The 15,851-nt window shown below is 40.4% G+C and overlaps 1 protein-coding gene across 1 annotated transcript in view; it reads left to right on the forward strand.

The window, feature by feature from the left end:
- Window positions 1-1,360: 1,360 nt before the first annotated feature.
- Window positions 1,361-15,851, forward strand: part of EIF2B3 (eukaryotic translation initiation factor 2B subunit gamma) — a 113,493-nt gene continuing 99,002 nt past the window's right edge. The window contains exons 1-3 of the mRNA XM_005894189.3: window positions 1,361-1,473; window positions 4,289-4,445; window positions 13,804-13,952. Coding sequence (XP_005894251.2) covers window positions 4,298-4,445; window positions 13,804-13,952 — 297 coding nt within the window. The 5' untranslated portion in view covers window positions 1,361-1,473; window positions 4,289-4,297. The remainder of the gene's footprint in view (window positions 1,474-4,288; window positions 4,446-13,803; window positions 13,953-15,851) is intronic.

Here is a 15,851-nt window from a genome sequence, read left to right on the forward strand (position 1 = left end):
CAGCAACAGATCCAATGCAGCCAAAAATAAAACAAATACATTTTTTTTTAAATGAAAGAAATATTATTAAAAAGAGAAGGATAGAAAAAGAGGAAGCTTCCAAAAGAGAGAACGACCATTGTTCCTGTTATTCAATGTAGTTTACGGAATTCCCTGGTGGTCCAGTGGTTAGGACTCCGTGCTTTCACTGCCAAGGCTTGGGTTCAATTCCTGGTTGAGGAACTAAGATCGCTTGAGCCCAGCAGCGCAGCCAACAAAACAGAAACCACACAACCCCCACCCAAAACCAGATAATGCAGCTTAACAATCTTCCTTTAAAATGTACTGCTTAAAACAAAACAAACAAAAAAGAATTATTTTATTGTTATCTCCCAATTGTTGGAGTCTAGACTCAGCTGTTTGGGTTCTCCATCCGGATGTTGCAGCTTCTTAACTGGTCTCTGGAAGCAGAGATTCTTTATCAAAACAGCAACCACAGTGATCCTTTAAAAGCCTGTTATATCGCTGCTCCTCTGCACAAGTCAAGATCCTCACAATGCCTACAAGACCCACAGGATCTGAATTCTCTACCTTCTCCCCCATTGTCTCTCTGGCTTCCTCTGCCGTCATCCACTCTCCCCCAGCTCACTTTTCTTCAGCTCTGTTGGCTTCTTTGTTGTTCTCTGAAGTTGCCTTCTCTCTCCAAGGCCTTTGCACTTGCTGGCTAGTCTTCTTGGAAGGCTCTTACCCAAGATATTCATTTGACTCACTCTCTCCAAGCCACTGTTCAGTATCACCATCACAGTGCTGCTAAGTCGCTTCAGTAGTGTCTGACTCTGGGCAACCTTACGCACTGTAGACCGCCAGGCTCCTCTGTCCAAGGGGTTTTCCAGACAAGGATACTGGAGTGGGTTGCTATGCCCTCCTCCAGGGGATTTTCCCCACCATTACCGTGAGATCTTCCCGAATCCCACACTCCCGACCAACTTTTGATGGCTAAAGGTGGATGTTTTCCATACCATAATAATCTGGTTCAGAAAGCCAACGTTGAGTGGCCACATTAGACCTCACTGGTCACAGAAAACCTTGGCAATCCTTGGTGATTTCTCCACTGGCCAGCCCTAAACCGCAGCTCCCAATAAGCTGTCCTTCCGCAGAGTGGTAGTAGGGACCAGGTCCTAGAAGAATTGTCTGAAGGAAGAGACTGGAACTAGTTCTCCTGCAACGTGAGGGACGCTCCGTGGGCGTTGGTAATTTGTGAATGAATGAAAAGGCTCCGGCGGCCCCGCCTCGTCTTCTCCTCCCCTCCTCCCAGTGGCGCCCGTCTCCGCCGTCATCTATTACTCGGTGCTCGTTTTCTTCTCTGCGGGCCTGCCCAGCGCGTCCCATCGATCTGCCCGGCCATCGTGCGCCTGCGCCTTTTGGCTGTCAGTCGGCGGCAGCGTGGGGAGCGCGGGGAGCGCTGGGAACCGTGGCGGCGCGCGGGGACCTGAGGTAAAGCTGCGGCTTCTGCGCTGCCAGGCCGCGCACGAGCGGGCTGGCGGGGGGAGCCGTGCGGTGGAGGCCGCCGAGCCTCACTTCACCGGAGGGAGGCGGGCTCCTCAAGCCTTGCAGAGGAGGGCCCGAGGGGGTGGCAGGGGTGCAGAGCCCGAGTCGCCAGCTCGAGTGCCTCCCGGACCTGGCCGCGGAGCCAAGTGCCCGAACTAAAAGGAAGCTCGGGGAGCATCCGAGCCAGCCACCTTGTGCAAAAGTTGAGGAAATTGTTTCAGGGAGGGGAGGATCTGCTGGAAGTCACAGCGAGTGAGCACCGGACGCCCTGCGCACAGTGCCTGATCCTTTCCACTTAAAAGTCCTTCGTTCTTTTATTCTGTTTTTGGTTGTTTTAGGTGCAAGATACAAATACAAAGAGCAATACAATAAAGTCTGGCTGAGAGATCAGTTGTGATTCGGGGTTTTTATCAATTTACAAAGGGAGAAGGCAGTGAGGGCTGTATCGGAGGCAGGTTGAAGATGACAAGAACACCCTCTCTAAAGCCTGAGTGGCTAGCGAGTTATTGCCTTGATTCCCATCGCTCAGAGTCGTGGCAGTGACATTGAGACATTTGTCAGGCTGCCTGTTATCAGTTATGTTCATGATTATCACCCAGAGTCTCATTGAGAGCAGGAACCTCAGATCCTAGTGATCTGGGTTCTAATGTCCCTTCTGCACATGTTTGAGCTTGACGCATACTCTGGGTTGTTGTGAGGTTCACAGATGCTCATTCCACAAGTACTGACTGAATGCCTGGCATCTGACAGGAATTATGTCAGGTACTGGGAATACAGCGATGACAGTCAAGGAACTCAAAGGAAATAGACATTTAAATAAACAGGCAGATGGACTTCCCTGGCAGTACAGTGGTTGAGACTCCACACTTCCAATGCAGGGGCAGTGGGCTCCATCCCTAGGGGGTGGGTTGAGGGAGAGGGGAGTAAGATCCTACATGCCACACTTGCCAAGAAATAATGAAAATTAAAATGGGCAGTGAATCCTGAAAGGTAGAGATGATCTGTATATAGTAGAATGGAAGCCTTTAAGGAGAAAAGAGTTACTTCTCTGAGAGGGTGGGAAGGGATAAGAATGTCTTTATACACAAGGTGATTCTTCAACTGAGTCTTTAATTGGTGATTACATACTGGACACAGGAGAAAGGCAACTAAGGAAGCAAGAATAGCGATTCAGGGACCAGAATTATGCAACAGCATGGTTCAGCTGGCACAGAAAGTTTCCATGACCTGTCTATTATCAAAAACTTGTATAATGCTTGTCATTGTTTTGTGTGCTTTACTTGGGTTAACTTATTTAATATTTATAACAACTCTGTGAAGTAGAAACTAATTATCCTCACCTTAGAAAATTAAGAAAATGGAGGCTTGGGAAAGGTATGTAGCTTGCCCTGGATCATACAGCTAATTCATGGTAGAGCTAGAATTAAAATCCAGGCAGTCTGGTTAAAGGGCCTGTGAACTTAACCACCAGGCTCTCTTCTAGAAACTGAGGATGCTGAGTTTTAAATGTCAGGCCCCTGGTTACCTCACCTGTAAGTGACAGAACCAGAACTCAAACTCAGGTCTTTTAACTCTTAAGGATCCAGTGTTAATACTTTTCATAGTAACATCAGATGTTATGAGATTTATATAATGCCAGATTGAAGTTAAATACCAATCTGAGGCAGTGCCTGCTGGAATTGAAAGTACTGTATCTTTACGTTGTGGATGTTGTGTAAGAGCCTTTACTTTGTGCTGGGGTGTATGGTGTGTGTGTGTTGCAGTTTAGATACTGATGTGAGGAGCCCAGGACTGATCAAAATTATGGTAAAGGAGCAACATTATTTCCCAGTTTGGTGTTAAATACGTTTTTGTTTCCAGAGCATTGAATTTCACTTTGTTTTTAAAAGGTTACATCATTTGTTGTAAGTCAAATAGTACTTCTATTTTAAATCAATAAGGATTTGTGAGCTTTTAATGTGCCTCTCTTATGTGGTAGCAGCTGTAAAGAGATTTTTTTTTTTGAATGTCAAACAGTTTCATTTATCACCTTGAGTCTGAAAAAAAGAAATTAACTTGGTTTGTTTCTGTAATTGGGCTCTGCAAACCTAGGTTAAGATACAAGCCTACATTTGAGTTTATAGTGTTATATTTCAAGTTGGGGGTAATGAAAAAATGGGAGCAGGTGGCTGAATTAATAGAAGCATCTTAAGTCATTTCATACTTTTCAGAGATCTAATGTGCTTGTCTTTGTGCTGTTAATTCTAGTCAGAAGTTTTAAAATTTTTTTCAGGGAATACAAACTCACATATCAGAAACCAACTTGGTAAACTCTTACTCCTTTAAGAGTCAGCTCAAGCATCACTTTCCTATAAAACCTTCCCTATGTTTTCTAGGAAGATTTAGGTGTTATTGTCACTATATATGCCTACTGTACCTTAGATATATCCCTGTCATGGCATTAATGATGTTGTATTGTAATTTACTGCATTTGTCTTCTCTTAATTGTCAACAATTCAAGAGCAAGAGCCAGATTTTTGTTTTATTCATGTCCCCCCTCTAGCCCATAATCCCAGGCTGGAAATGAGAGTATTTATCAGTAAGAGAATAGGATAAATGTGATGTTTATACTGTGGCTAAGGAGTCTTTCTTATTCTGGTTATTGGTGTTGGAAATGACGTTTGTCATAAGTGAATATCAATAACCTAAATAAAAATAAGATTAATACTGTGTGTACATTGATTTTATTACGTTTTTCTCTTGGTTTTCTCTGTGATTACAGTTTTTAAAAATGGAATTTCAAGCAGTTGTAATGGCAGTTGGAGGGGGATCGCGAATGACAGACCTGACTTCCAGTATTCCGAAACCTCTGCTTCCAGTCGGCAACAAACCTTTAATTTGGTACCCACTGAACCTGCTTGAGCGTGTTGGATTTGAAGGTGAGTCATGGCAATGAGATATACTCACAAAACTTTTAGGGTTCTTTATCCTAGTAATTTATCAGCTTTATGAGGGTGAGAGAAATGAATGAAAGAAGACTAGGACTCAATGTTGGCTGGAGACTGGCCTCTTTAAATTAGAAACTTTGGAGTATTCTATTGCTGTGTGAAAAAGGTTGAGAAGATAGTGCTAAGTGTTTCTCTTTTAGAGCTGGTCTCCACAGTGATCCAAGATAACCCTGGAAGGATATCAGAACATAATATGAGAACGACCACATGCCTCATAGTATTTACTGAGAACCTGTATGTGCCAGGTAGTATATTAAACACTGGAGTACGGAATTGAAAAGGTTAACTCAAGCCCTGATTTCTAGAACCTTAAAGTCTAGTGGAGAGATACATATGTAAACAGATTATCATTGTGTAATGTGATAAATGTTATAACAGAGGCACATTATAAGTGCTTGTTATTAATATAAGGAAGATACTGTTTGAACTTGAGAGATTCAGAGAAGACTTTACAGAGTAGCTGACCCTTGAATTGACTCTTGGAAAATAGATTGACATTCTGACCAGAAGTATTCCATACAGAAGTAGTAAATTTTGCAGAGATAGAGTCATGATCAGCACATATTCTCGCAACGACTTTTCTTTTCTTTTTTTTATAACTACTTTTCATTTTATTTGGCTGTAACATCAGTGTGTATTCCCTGGTGGCTCACTGGTTAAGAATCTGCTTGGCAATGCAGGAGATACAGGTTTGATCCCTTGGTTGGGAAGATCCCCTGGAGAAAGAAATGGCAACCTACTCCAGTATTCTTGCCTGGGAAATCCCATGGACAGAGGAGCCTGGTGGGCTCTAGTCCATGGGGTTGACAAAGAGTCGGACATGACTTAGTGACTAAACAACAGCAGCAATATCAAGCGTAAGAGGGAAAAAATGTAATGAGAGAAATGAACAGGCATTATACTATGAAGGGCCTTGTATTCCATGTTGAGGAATTTAGATTTTTTTTTTTCTTGAAAGCAGTGGGAAATCAGTGAAGAGCCTTTTTTTTTGGCTGTGCCACAAGGCATGTGGGATCCTAGTTCCCTAACCAGGGATCAAACCCATGCCTTCTACAGTGGAAGCACAAGGAAGTCTTGAAAGGATTATTAAACTAAAGTTTAAAATGGTTAAATTCATGTTTTCGCTACTCTTAAGTCCTTTGTATCTTTATATAAATTTCAGAATCAGCTTATCAATTTCTACAAAAAAACTTGCTAGAATTTTGATTAAGACTGAATTGAATCCATATATCAGTAGAAAGAGAACTCACATCTTAACAGTATTGAGCCTTCTGATTGAGGAGCATGATATAACTCTCCTTTTAGTTAGGCCTTTTGTAATTTCTCTTAACTTACACAACTACTCTATAGTTTTCAGTGTATAGGACTTACACATATTTTATTGTATTTATTTGTTCAGTTCAGTTCAGTCGCTCAGTTGTGTCCGACTCTTTGTCACCCCATGGACCGCAGCACGCCAGGCCTCCCTGTCCATCACCAACTCCCGGAGTTCACCCAAACCCGTGTCCATTGAGTCGGTTATGCCATCCAGCCATCTCATCCTCTGTCGTCCCCTTCTCCTCCTGCCCTCAGTCTTTCCCAGCATCAAGATCTTTTCAAATGAGTCAGCTCTTCGCATCAGGTGACCAAAGTATAGGAGTTTCAGCTTCAACATCAGTTCTTCCAATGAACACCCAGGACTGATGTCCTTTAGGATGGACTGGTTGGATCTCCTTGCAGTCCAAGGGACTCTCAAGAGTCTTCTCCAACACCACAGTTCAAAAGCATCAATTCTTCAGCACTCACCTTTCATTATAGTCCAACTCTCACATCCATACATGATCACTGGAAAAACCATAGCCTTGACTAGACGGACCTTTGTTGGCAAAGTAATGTCTCTGCTTTTTAATATGTTGTCTAGGTTGGTCATAACTTTCCTTCCAAGGAGCAAGCATCTTTTAATTTCATGGCTGCAATCACCATCCGCAGTGATTTTGGAGCCCAGAAAAATAAAGTCAGCCACTGTTTCTCCATCTATTTGCCATGAAGTGATGGGACCAGATGCCATGATCTTAGTTTTCTGAATGCTGAACATTAAGCCAACTTTTTCACTCTTCTCTTTCACTTTCATCAAGAAGCTCTTTAGTTCTTCTTCACTTTCTGCCATAAAGGTGGTGTCATCTGCATATCTGAGGTTATTGATAGCTCTCCCGGCAATCTTGATTCCAGTTTGTGCTTCCTCCAGCCCAGCTTTTCTCATGATGTACTCTGCGTGGTTCATGTATTGCTGAAGCCTGGCTTGGAGAATTTTAAGCATTACTTTACTAGCGTGTGACATGAGTGCAGTTGTGTGGTAGTTTGAGCGTTCTTTGGCATTGCCTTTCTTTGGGATTGGAACGAAAACTGACCTTTTCCAGTCCTGTGGCCACTGCTGAGTTTTCCAAATTTTATGGCATATTGAGTGCAGCACTTTCACAGTGTCATCTTCCCGGATTTGAAATAACTCAACTGGTATTCCAGCACCTCCACTAGCTTTGTTCTTAGTGATGCTTCCTAAGGCCCACTTGACTTCACATTCCAGGATGTCTGGCTCTAGGTGAGTGACTACACCATGGTGATTATCTGGGTCATGAAGATCTTTTTTGTATAGTTCTTCTGTGCATTCTTGCCACCTCTTCTTAATATCTTCTGTTTCTGTTAGGTCCCTACCATTTCTGTCCTTTATTGTTCCCATCTTTGCATGAAATGTTCCCTTGCTATCTCTAATTTTCTTGAAGAGATCTCTAGTCTTTCCCATTCTATTGTTTTCCTCTATTTTCTTTGCACTGATCACTGAGGAAGGCTTTCTTATCTCTCCTTGCTATTCTTTGGAACTCTGCATTCAAATGGGTGTATCTTTCCTTTTCTCCTTTGCTTTTCGCTTCCCTTCTTTTCACAGCTATTTGTAAGGCCTCCTCGGGCAGCCATTTTGCTTTTTTGCATTTCTTTTTCTTGGAGATGGTCTTGATTCCTGTCTCCTGTACAATGTTACAAACCTCCATCCATAGTTCATCAGGCATTTTGTCTATCAGATCTAGTCCCTTAAATCTATTTCTCATTTCCACTGTATAGTCATAAGGGATTTGATTTAGGTCATACCTGAATGGTCTAGTGGTTTTCTTCACTTTCTTCAATTTAAGTCTGAATTTGGCAATAAGGACTTCATGATCTGAGCCACAGTCAGCTCCTGGTCTTGTTTTTGCTGACTGTATAGAGCTTCTCCATCTTTGGCCACAAAGAATATAATCAATCTTATTTTGGTGTCGACCATCTGGTGTTGTCCATGTGTAGAGTCTTCTTTTGTGCTGTTGGAAGAGGGTGTTATCATAAATGGTAATTATTTCAATTTCCAGAAAATTCATTGCTAGTACATAAAAACATAGCTTTTTTATGCTGCCCTGTATCCTACAACTTTGCTAAATACACTTATTATTAATTCTGGCAGCCTTTTGTGGATTCCTTAGGATTTTTTACAATTTTACCTAATTGACATTTATAGAACATGCCACCTAGTAAAGCAGAATGCACAATTCTTTTCAAATGCTAAGAACTTTTACTAAGATAGACTGTATTTTTTTAAATAAAACAGGTCTCAATAATTCTTTGAAGATTAAAATAATACAAAATATATTCTCTAACCACAGTAGAGTTACATTAGAAATCAATAACATACAGCTATCAAGAGAATCCCTAAGTGTTTGGAAATCAAACCACATATTTGTACATAACCCAAAGAGGAAACCACAAAGGAAATTTAAAAAACAATTTTATTAGAGTATAGTTGATTTACAGTATTGTATTAGTTTCAGGTGTACAGCAAAGTGAATCAGTTATACATACACATATATCCACTCTTTCTGTAGACTCTTTTCCCATATAGGCCTTTACAGAGTATTGAGTAGAGTTCCCTGTGCTATACAGTAGGTTCTTATTAGTTACCTATTTTATATAGTAGTATTTCTACGTCAATCCCAAACTCCCAATTTATTCCTTCTCCCTCTTTGCCCCCTGGTTTGTTTTCTACATCTGTGGCTCTGCTTCTATACAGACTTCATTTGTACTCCTTTTTTTTAGATTCCACATATAAGCAATATCATATGATGTTTATCTGTCTGTGTCTGACTTACATGACTCAGTATGACAGTCTCTAGGTCCATCAGTGTTGATACAGATGGCATTATTTTGTTCTTTTTTATGAGTGAGTAGTATTCCACCAAGTATATATATGACATCTTCTTTATCCATTCCTCTGTTGATGGGCATTTGGGTTGCTTCCATGTCCTGGCTATTGTAAATAGTGCTGCACTGAACATCGGGGTGCATGTATCTTTTTTTTTTAGGTATCTTTTTGAATTGTGGTTTTCTCTGGGTATATGCCTAGGAGTGGGATTACTGGGTCATATGGTAGTTTCAATTTTGGGTTTTTTTAAGAAACCTCCATACTGTTCTCCATGGTGGCTGTACCAATTTGCATTCCCACCAACCATGTAGGAGGGTTCCCTTTCCTCCACACCCTCTCTAGCATTTATTGTTTTTAGATTTTTTTTGGGTGATGGTCATTCTGACCAGTGCCAGGTGATAGCTCATTGTAGTTTTCATTTGCATTTCTCTAATAATTAGTGATGTTGAGCATCTTTTCTTGTGCTTTTTGGCCATCTGGCCACAAGGGGAATTAGAAAATGTTTTTAACTTACTGAAAATGAAAATTCAGTGTTTTAAAACTTGAGGGATGTAGCTAAAGCAATGTTTAGAGAAAATTTTATAACATTAAGTTCTCTGTTAGAAAAGAAATGTCTCAAATTATCATCTAAGTTTCTACTTTGACAAACTGGAAAAAGAGAAGCAAATGAAACTCAAGTAGAAAGGAGATAAAAATGATAAGAGTAGAAGTAAGTGAAATAGAAGCCAAAAGCATTAGAGAAAATCAGTAAAACCAAGAGGTGACTCTTTAAAAAAAATATCAATAGAATTGTTAAATCTTTAGTTAGACTGATCAAAAAAAGGGGAGAAGACACAAATTACTAATAACAGGAATGAAAGATGAAACATCACCACAAATCCTACAGACATTAAAAGTTAATAAGCAAGAGAGTTCCTTGGTGGTCTAGTGGTTATGATTCTGCACTTTCACTGCCGTGGCCCAGGTTCAGTCCCTGGTGGGGAATTGAGATACTATAGCCATGCAGCGCAGTCAAAACAAGCAAACAAACAAAAAAGATAATAAGCAAATGTGAACAACTTCATGGTAATAAATTTGAAATACAGATTTTTTAAAAAATTGCTTTGGGAGCTGTATGAAGAATTAGTGTGAGGGGGTCAAGACTATAAGCAAGGAGATGAGTTAAGAGATTGATACAAAAGTCCATGCTAACAACAAAGAGGGCCTGAACTAAGGCATTAGTGCTAAGGATGGTGAAGAAGGCCCATTTGGGAAAGTTGTTGATTCATGCGGAGGGGTAATAGAAAGAAAGGGATGAGTTCCCTCTACTTTCTGCTTCGGTAAGTAGCTAAGTGGATGGTGATGTCAGTAATAGGAGAGGAAATGTAAGACAATGAACAGGTTTGAACGAAGACAGTGAGTTTGGCTTTGGCCACAATGAGTTTGGGGTGTCCTTTGGTTAGATATAGCAGATTAGAATACCAGATGGAGGTGGTGCCAGATCCTGGGCCCTAGGCTTATGATCCAGTGTTTATTCCACTCATACTTTCTTGAGACAGACCCATGAACACTTCTTTGCAGTGGTCTGTATGATATTGACATTGAAATGTGTTTTAGAAAAGATTTTCTTTTTAGAACTCAGTATCACAGGTGAATGACACATCTTAATACACTTTTAAATATACTACTTTCCTTTAATAAGTTCTTATGGCTTTGTCATTTATCACTTTTTTTTTTTTCCTCTTGCTATATATCTTTAGTTATATTTGGGGATAGTCTTTTGTGGTATATTAAATGCCTGTTATATAGAAAATTCCTTCTGAATGAGGCTAACTCAGAATTTGGAGAATGACTCCTAAACATGATATTCTGGAGTTGATCTATAAACTCTTTGTTCATTCTGTTCATATAGTTCATTATTTTAGGAAGTTCATAGCCCTGCTTAGCATTAGTCTCTCCATAATGAATAGCAAGGAGAGATAAAGCCTTCCTAAGTGATCAATGCAAATAAATAGAGGAAAAAATAGAATGGGAAAGACTAGAGATGTCTTCAAGAAAATGAAGAGATACCAAGGGAACATTTCATGCAAAGATGGGCACAATTAAGTACAGAAATGGTAGGGACCTAACAGAAGCAGAAGATATTAAGAAGAGGTGGCAAGAATACACAGAAGAACTGTACAAAAAAGATCTTCATGACCCAGATAACCACAATGGTGTGATCACTCACCTAGAGCCAGACATCCTGGAATGTGAAGTCAAGTGGGCCTTAGGAAGCATCACTACAAACAAAGCTAGTGGAGGTGATGGAATTCCAGATGAGCTATTTCAAATCCTGAAAGATGATGCTGTGAAAGTGCTGCACTCAATATGCCATAAAATTTGGAAAACTCAGCAGTGGCCACAGGCCTGGAAAAGGTCAGTTTTCATTCCAATCCCAAAGAAAGGCAGTGCCAAAGAATGCTCAAACTTCTGCACAATTGCACTCACTTCACATGCTAGCAAGGTAATGCTCAATATTCTCCAAGATAGGCTTCAACAGTACATGAACCGTGAACTTCCAGATGTTCCAGCTGGATTTAGAAAAGGCAGAGGAACCAGAGATCAAATTGCCAACATCCGTTGGATCATCGAAAAAGCAAGAGATTTCCAGAAAAACATCTACTGCTGCTTCATTGACTATGCTAAAGCCTTTGACAGTATGGATCACGACAAACTGGAAAATTCTTAAAGAGACGGGAATATCAGACCACCTTACCTGCCTCCCAAGAAATCTGTATTCAGGTCAAGAAGCAACAGTTAGAACTGGACATGGAACAATGGACTGATTCAAAATTGGGAAAGGAGTATGTCAAGGCTGTATATTGTCGTCCAGCTTATTTAACTTCTATGCAGAGTACATGATGTGAAATGTGGGACTGGATGAAGCACAAGCTGGAATCAAGATTGCCAGGAGAAGTAACAATAACCTCAGATATGCAGATGACACCACCCTTATGGCAGAAAGTGAAGAGGAACTAAAGAGCCTCTTGATGAAAGCGAAAGAGGAGAGTGAAAAACTCAACATTCAAAAATGAAGATCATGGCATCTGGTCACTTTGTGGCAAGTAGATGGGGAAACAGTGGAAACAGTGACAGGCTTTATTTTCTTGGGCTCCAAAATCACTGCAGATGGTGACTGCAGCCATGAAATTCAAAGACGCTTGCTCCTTGGAAGAAAAGCTGTGACAAACCTAGACAGCATGTTAAAAAGCAGAGACATTACTTTGCTGACAAAGGTCCGTCTGGTCAAAGGTATGGTTTTCCCAGTAGTCATGTATGGATGTGAGAGTTGGACCGTAAAGAAGGCTGAGTGGGGAAGAATTGATGCTTTTGAAGTGTGGTGTTGGAGAAGACTCTTGAGAGTCCCTTGGACTGCAAGGAGATCCAACCAGTCAATCCTAAAGGAAATCAGTCCTGAATATTCATTGAAAGGACTGATACTGAAGCTGAAGCTCCAATACTTTGGCCACTTGATGTGAAGAACTGACTCAGTGGAAAAGACCCTGATTCTGGGAAAGGTTGAAGACAGGAGGAGAAGGGGACGACAGAGGATGAGATGGCTGGATGGCATCACTGACTCGATGGACATGAGTTTGAGCCAGCTCCATGAGATGGTGATGGACAGGGAAGCTTGGTGTGCTGCAGTCCGTAGAGTCAAAAAGAGTCAGACATGACTGAGTGCCTGAACAGAACTGACTGGTCCAATTATGAGACTGTCCCATGTTTATAGTTAGCTCCCTTCATTCGACCTAAAATCTCTCCACCGTATGGAAATGTCACCTTCTTGAAATCCCAAACAGTGTCAGTCACCCTGTCCTCTATGTTTTCATCACACTTCGTTTTTCTATCTCAGTACCTTTTAAGGTCTGCTTTATGCTGTAGTTAGTGGCATGTTAGACTGATCTTCCTGAGAGCAGGTACTGTGTCTAATTCATCTCTGTAACATCAGCATTTTATATACGGTATATACTAAATTGGACTTGAGTTCATCATGGCCTGCCTCAAAAGCCATCCCTTCCATGAAGCCTTCCTTAACCATTTTCATGTCTAAAATTTCATGTTACGTTTCTTAAGAATAGGAGCCATGTTTAGTTCATTTCTGAATTCTCAGTGCCTGAATTTACATATTAAATATAATTGTATTTGTTGGTTGAATGAGTGAGTTAATGACTGAAAGAAAGCTAAGTGGGAAAAGGAAGAAAGAAGGAAGGAAGAAAGAAAAGAAAGTGAAAAAAAGAATGATTATAGTGAAAGGGAGAGGTAATTGAGCACTATCATGAAACACATATAGAAATTGTTACACTTTAGAGATGCTAAAATCTAATCTTCAAATATCTGCAACACATGTTATATTGCAGTGGATTACATTACCCTGCCAAAGATCTATGACAGAACCCCAAGTTTTTGTTAATTGATGCCTATATGGATAAGGTGAAGGCATCTATTACATGGAAATTGTCTGTTACTGGATTCATTATGATCATCAGTGAAACACTAATAGCCATCTGATGGGAAGTGGTGATAGCTCTCTCTTTGTAGTGAGTGAAGTTTTAAAATGTGATCCCAGGATTTCCCTGGTGGTCCAGTAGTTAAGACTCCATGCCTCCAATGCAGGGGACACAGGTTCAATCCCTGGTCAGGAGAACTAAGATCCCACATGCAGCATGGTGTGACCAAAAATTAAAACTAGAATAGAATAGAATCTCATTGGTATATGGTTTAATAAGTGCTCTTTTGCATTCTTTATGTCAGGAAGAAGTAGTGTTTAATATATTAACATGTTTTATCTTAGATCTCTTGCTTACTGGTTTTATGTACCCTGAACAAAGTCACTTCATATCTTTTAGTCCAAGTTTCCTCATTTGTAAAATGGAGGAATTTTACAATTTTTAAATAATTTTCTGTAAGAATTAATTGAGAAGATGCATGTAAAGTATGTTGCAAAATCTCAATAATATTAGCTGTCATTACTAAATCTAGAAACAGACCAAATCTAATTGAAGTAGTGTAACCACGGTCTAAATGAATGAGAGTTTTTGCACTATTCCTTCCTTTTTTTTCATGCTATAGAAGTCATTGTCATTACAACCAAGGATGTCCAAAAGGCTTTGTGTGCAGACTTCAACAAGATGAAAATGAAGCTAGATATCGTGTGTATTCCTGATGAAGCTGACATGGGAACTGCAGATTCTCTGCGCCACATATATCAGAAACTTAAGGTGAAAAACTATTTATTGATTTTTTTTGTTTATTTGTTGAAAATAAATATCATCTTGTTTTCCCAATGCATTGCAGTTTACAATGTGTTTTAAAAAATATATTCTAGTACCCCATATTTTGTTGCCCATGTTTCAGCTGCTGTTTAGTTTGGTTACTAGTAAAGATTTAGACACTCAGTTGTCACAGTCACTAGTTTCCAGTATTTTTCAGTCATACTACATCTTTATAAAAAAGATACATTTCTAATGTACTTCAGAAGATTCCATTTATATAAAGTTCATGAATAAGCAAAACTTATGTATAGTAGGGGCTTCCCTGGTGGCTCAGCTGGTAAAGAATCTGCCTGCAATGTGGGAGACCTGGGTTCGATCCTTGGGTTGGGAAGATCCCCTGGAGAAGGGAAAGGATACCCACTCCAGTATTCTGGCCTGGAGATTCCACGGACTGTATAGTCCATGGGGTGTCAAAAGAGTTGGACATGACTGAGCAACTTTCACTTTCATTTTCATGTATAGTAATAGAAATCAGACCACCAACTGACTCTGCAGATGAGAGATTGAGTGGAAAGAAATAGGAAGAAACTTAAAAAAATTTCGGCTCCTTCACATGATAGTATTTGGAAGTTTAGTCTCCTTTAATTAAGCAACTAACATGAATGGGCTTCCCTGGTGGCTCAGTGGTAAAGAATCTGCCTTCCAATGCAGGAAATACAGGTTTGATCTCTGATCTGGGAAGATTCCACATGCCTCAGGGTAACTAAGCCCAGGCGCCACATCGTTGAGCCTGTGCTCGAGAGTCTGGGAACCGCAACTACTGAGCCCACGTATCATAGCTGCTGAAGCCCCCACGCACTAGAGCCCATGCTCCACAGCAAGAGAAGTCACCACGATGAGAAGCCTGAGTACCTCAACTAGAGAGTAGACCGTGTAGCAATGAAGACCCAGCACAGCCAAAAATAAATAAATAATAAATAAAATTATTTTAAAAATGATATAGCAAGTAAATAAAAATTAAAAAAAATTATATTGTGAGCCTACAGATATGAGGATGCAGTCTCCCCCATGGTTTGTGGCACATAAACTGAGAAAGATCCACTGTTGACTCTTCTAAAATTGATGTCCTTTGGAAAAAATTCATTCTGATAATGTTGCCATCTTGTTTGAGTTGGGGAGCAAAATTTCTCCTACTATTTCTGGTGATTGAAAACAGATATATTAATACTTTCTGCCTATCTGTGCACCAAAGAGCAAAAAATTAATGCAGATATTTACATGGCCTTTCCCTTCCTTTGCATGCATGCTCAGTTGAGTCCAACTCTTTGCAACCCTGTAGATTGTAGCCAGTTTTTTATTCTTGTCCAGGCAAGAATGCAGGAGAGGGTTGCCATTTCCTACTCCAGGGCATCTTCCCCACCCAGGAATCAAACCCTCATCTCTTGAGTCTCCTGCATTGGCAGGCAGATTCTTTTACCACTGAGCCACCAGGGTATGTGTATACCCAGTGCCCATTTACTGTGTATAAATGTATTTTATGTTTATATACAGTAAAATAGATATTGAGTATATAGTTTGATGAGTTTTGACAGTTATATACACTCAGATTGTGCTGTGGCTCGGTTGCTCAACGTGTTCAACTCTTTGTGACCCCATGGGACTGTAGTCTGCCAGGATCCTCTGTCCATGGGGATTCTCCAGGCAAGAATACTGGAGTGGGTTGCCATGCACTCCTCCAGGGGATCTTCCCAATCCAGGGATCAAACCCAGGTCTCCCACATTGCAGGTAGATTCTTTACCATCTGAGCCACTAGGTTATCATTATCCAAATCTAGAACATTTCCATCACCTCTCACAGTTCCTTTGTGCTTCACTTTAGTTAATCCCCCACCTTTAAAGTCAACT

This window comes from Bos mutus, chromosome 3 (genome assembly GCF_027580195.1).
Source record: "Bos mutus isolate GX-2022 chromosome 3, NWIPB_WYAK_1.1, whole genome shotgun sequence".
NCBI classification, from domain to species: domain Eukaryota; kingdom Metazoa; phylum Chordata; class Mammalia; order Artiodactyla; family Bovidae; genus Bos; species Bos mutus.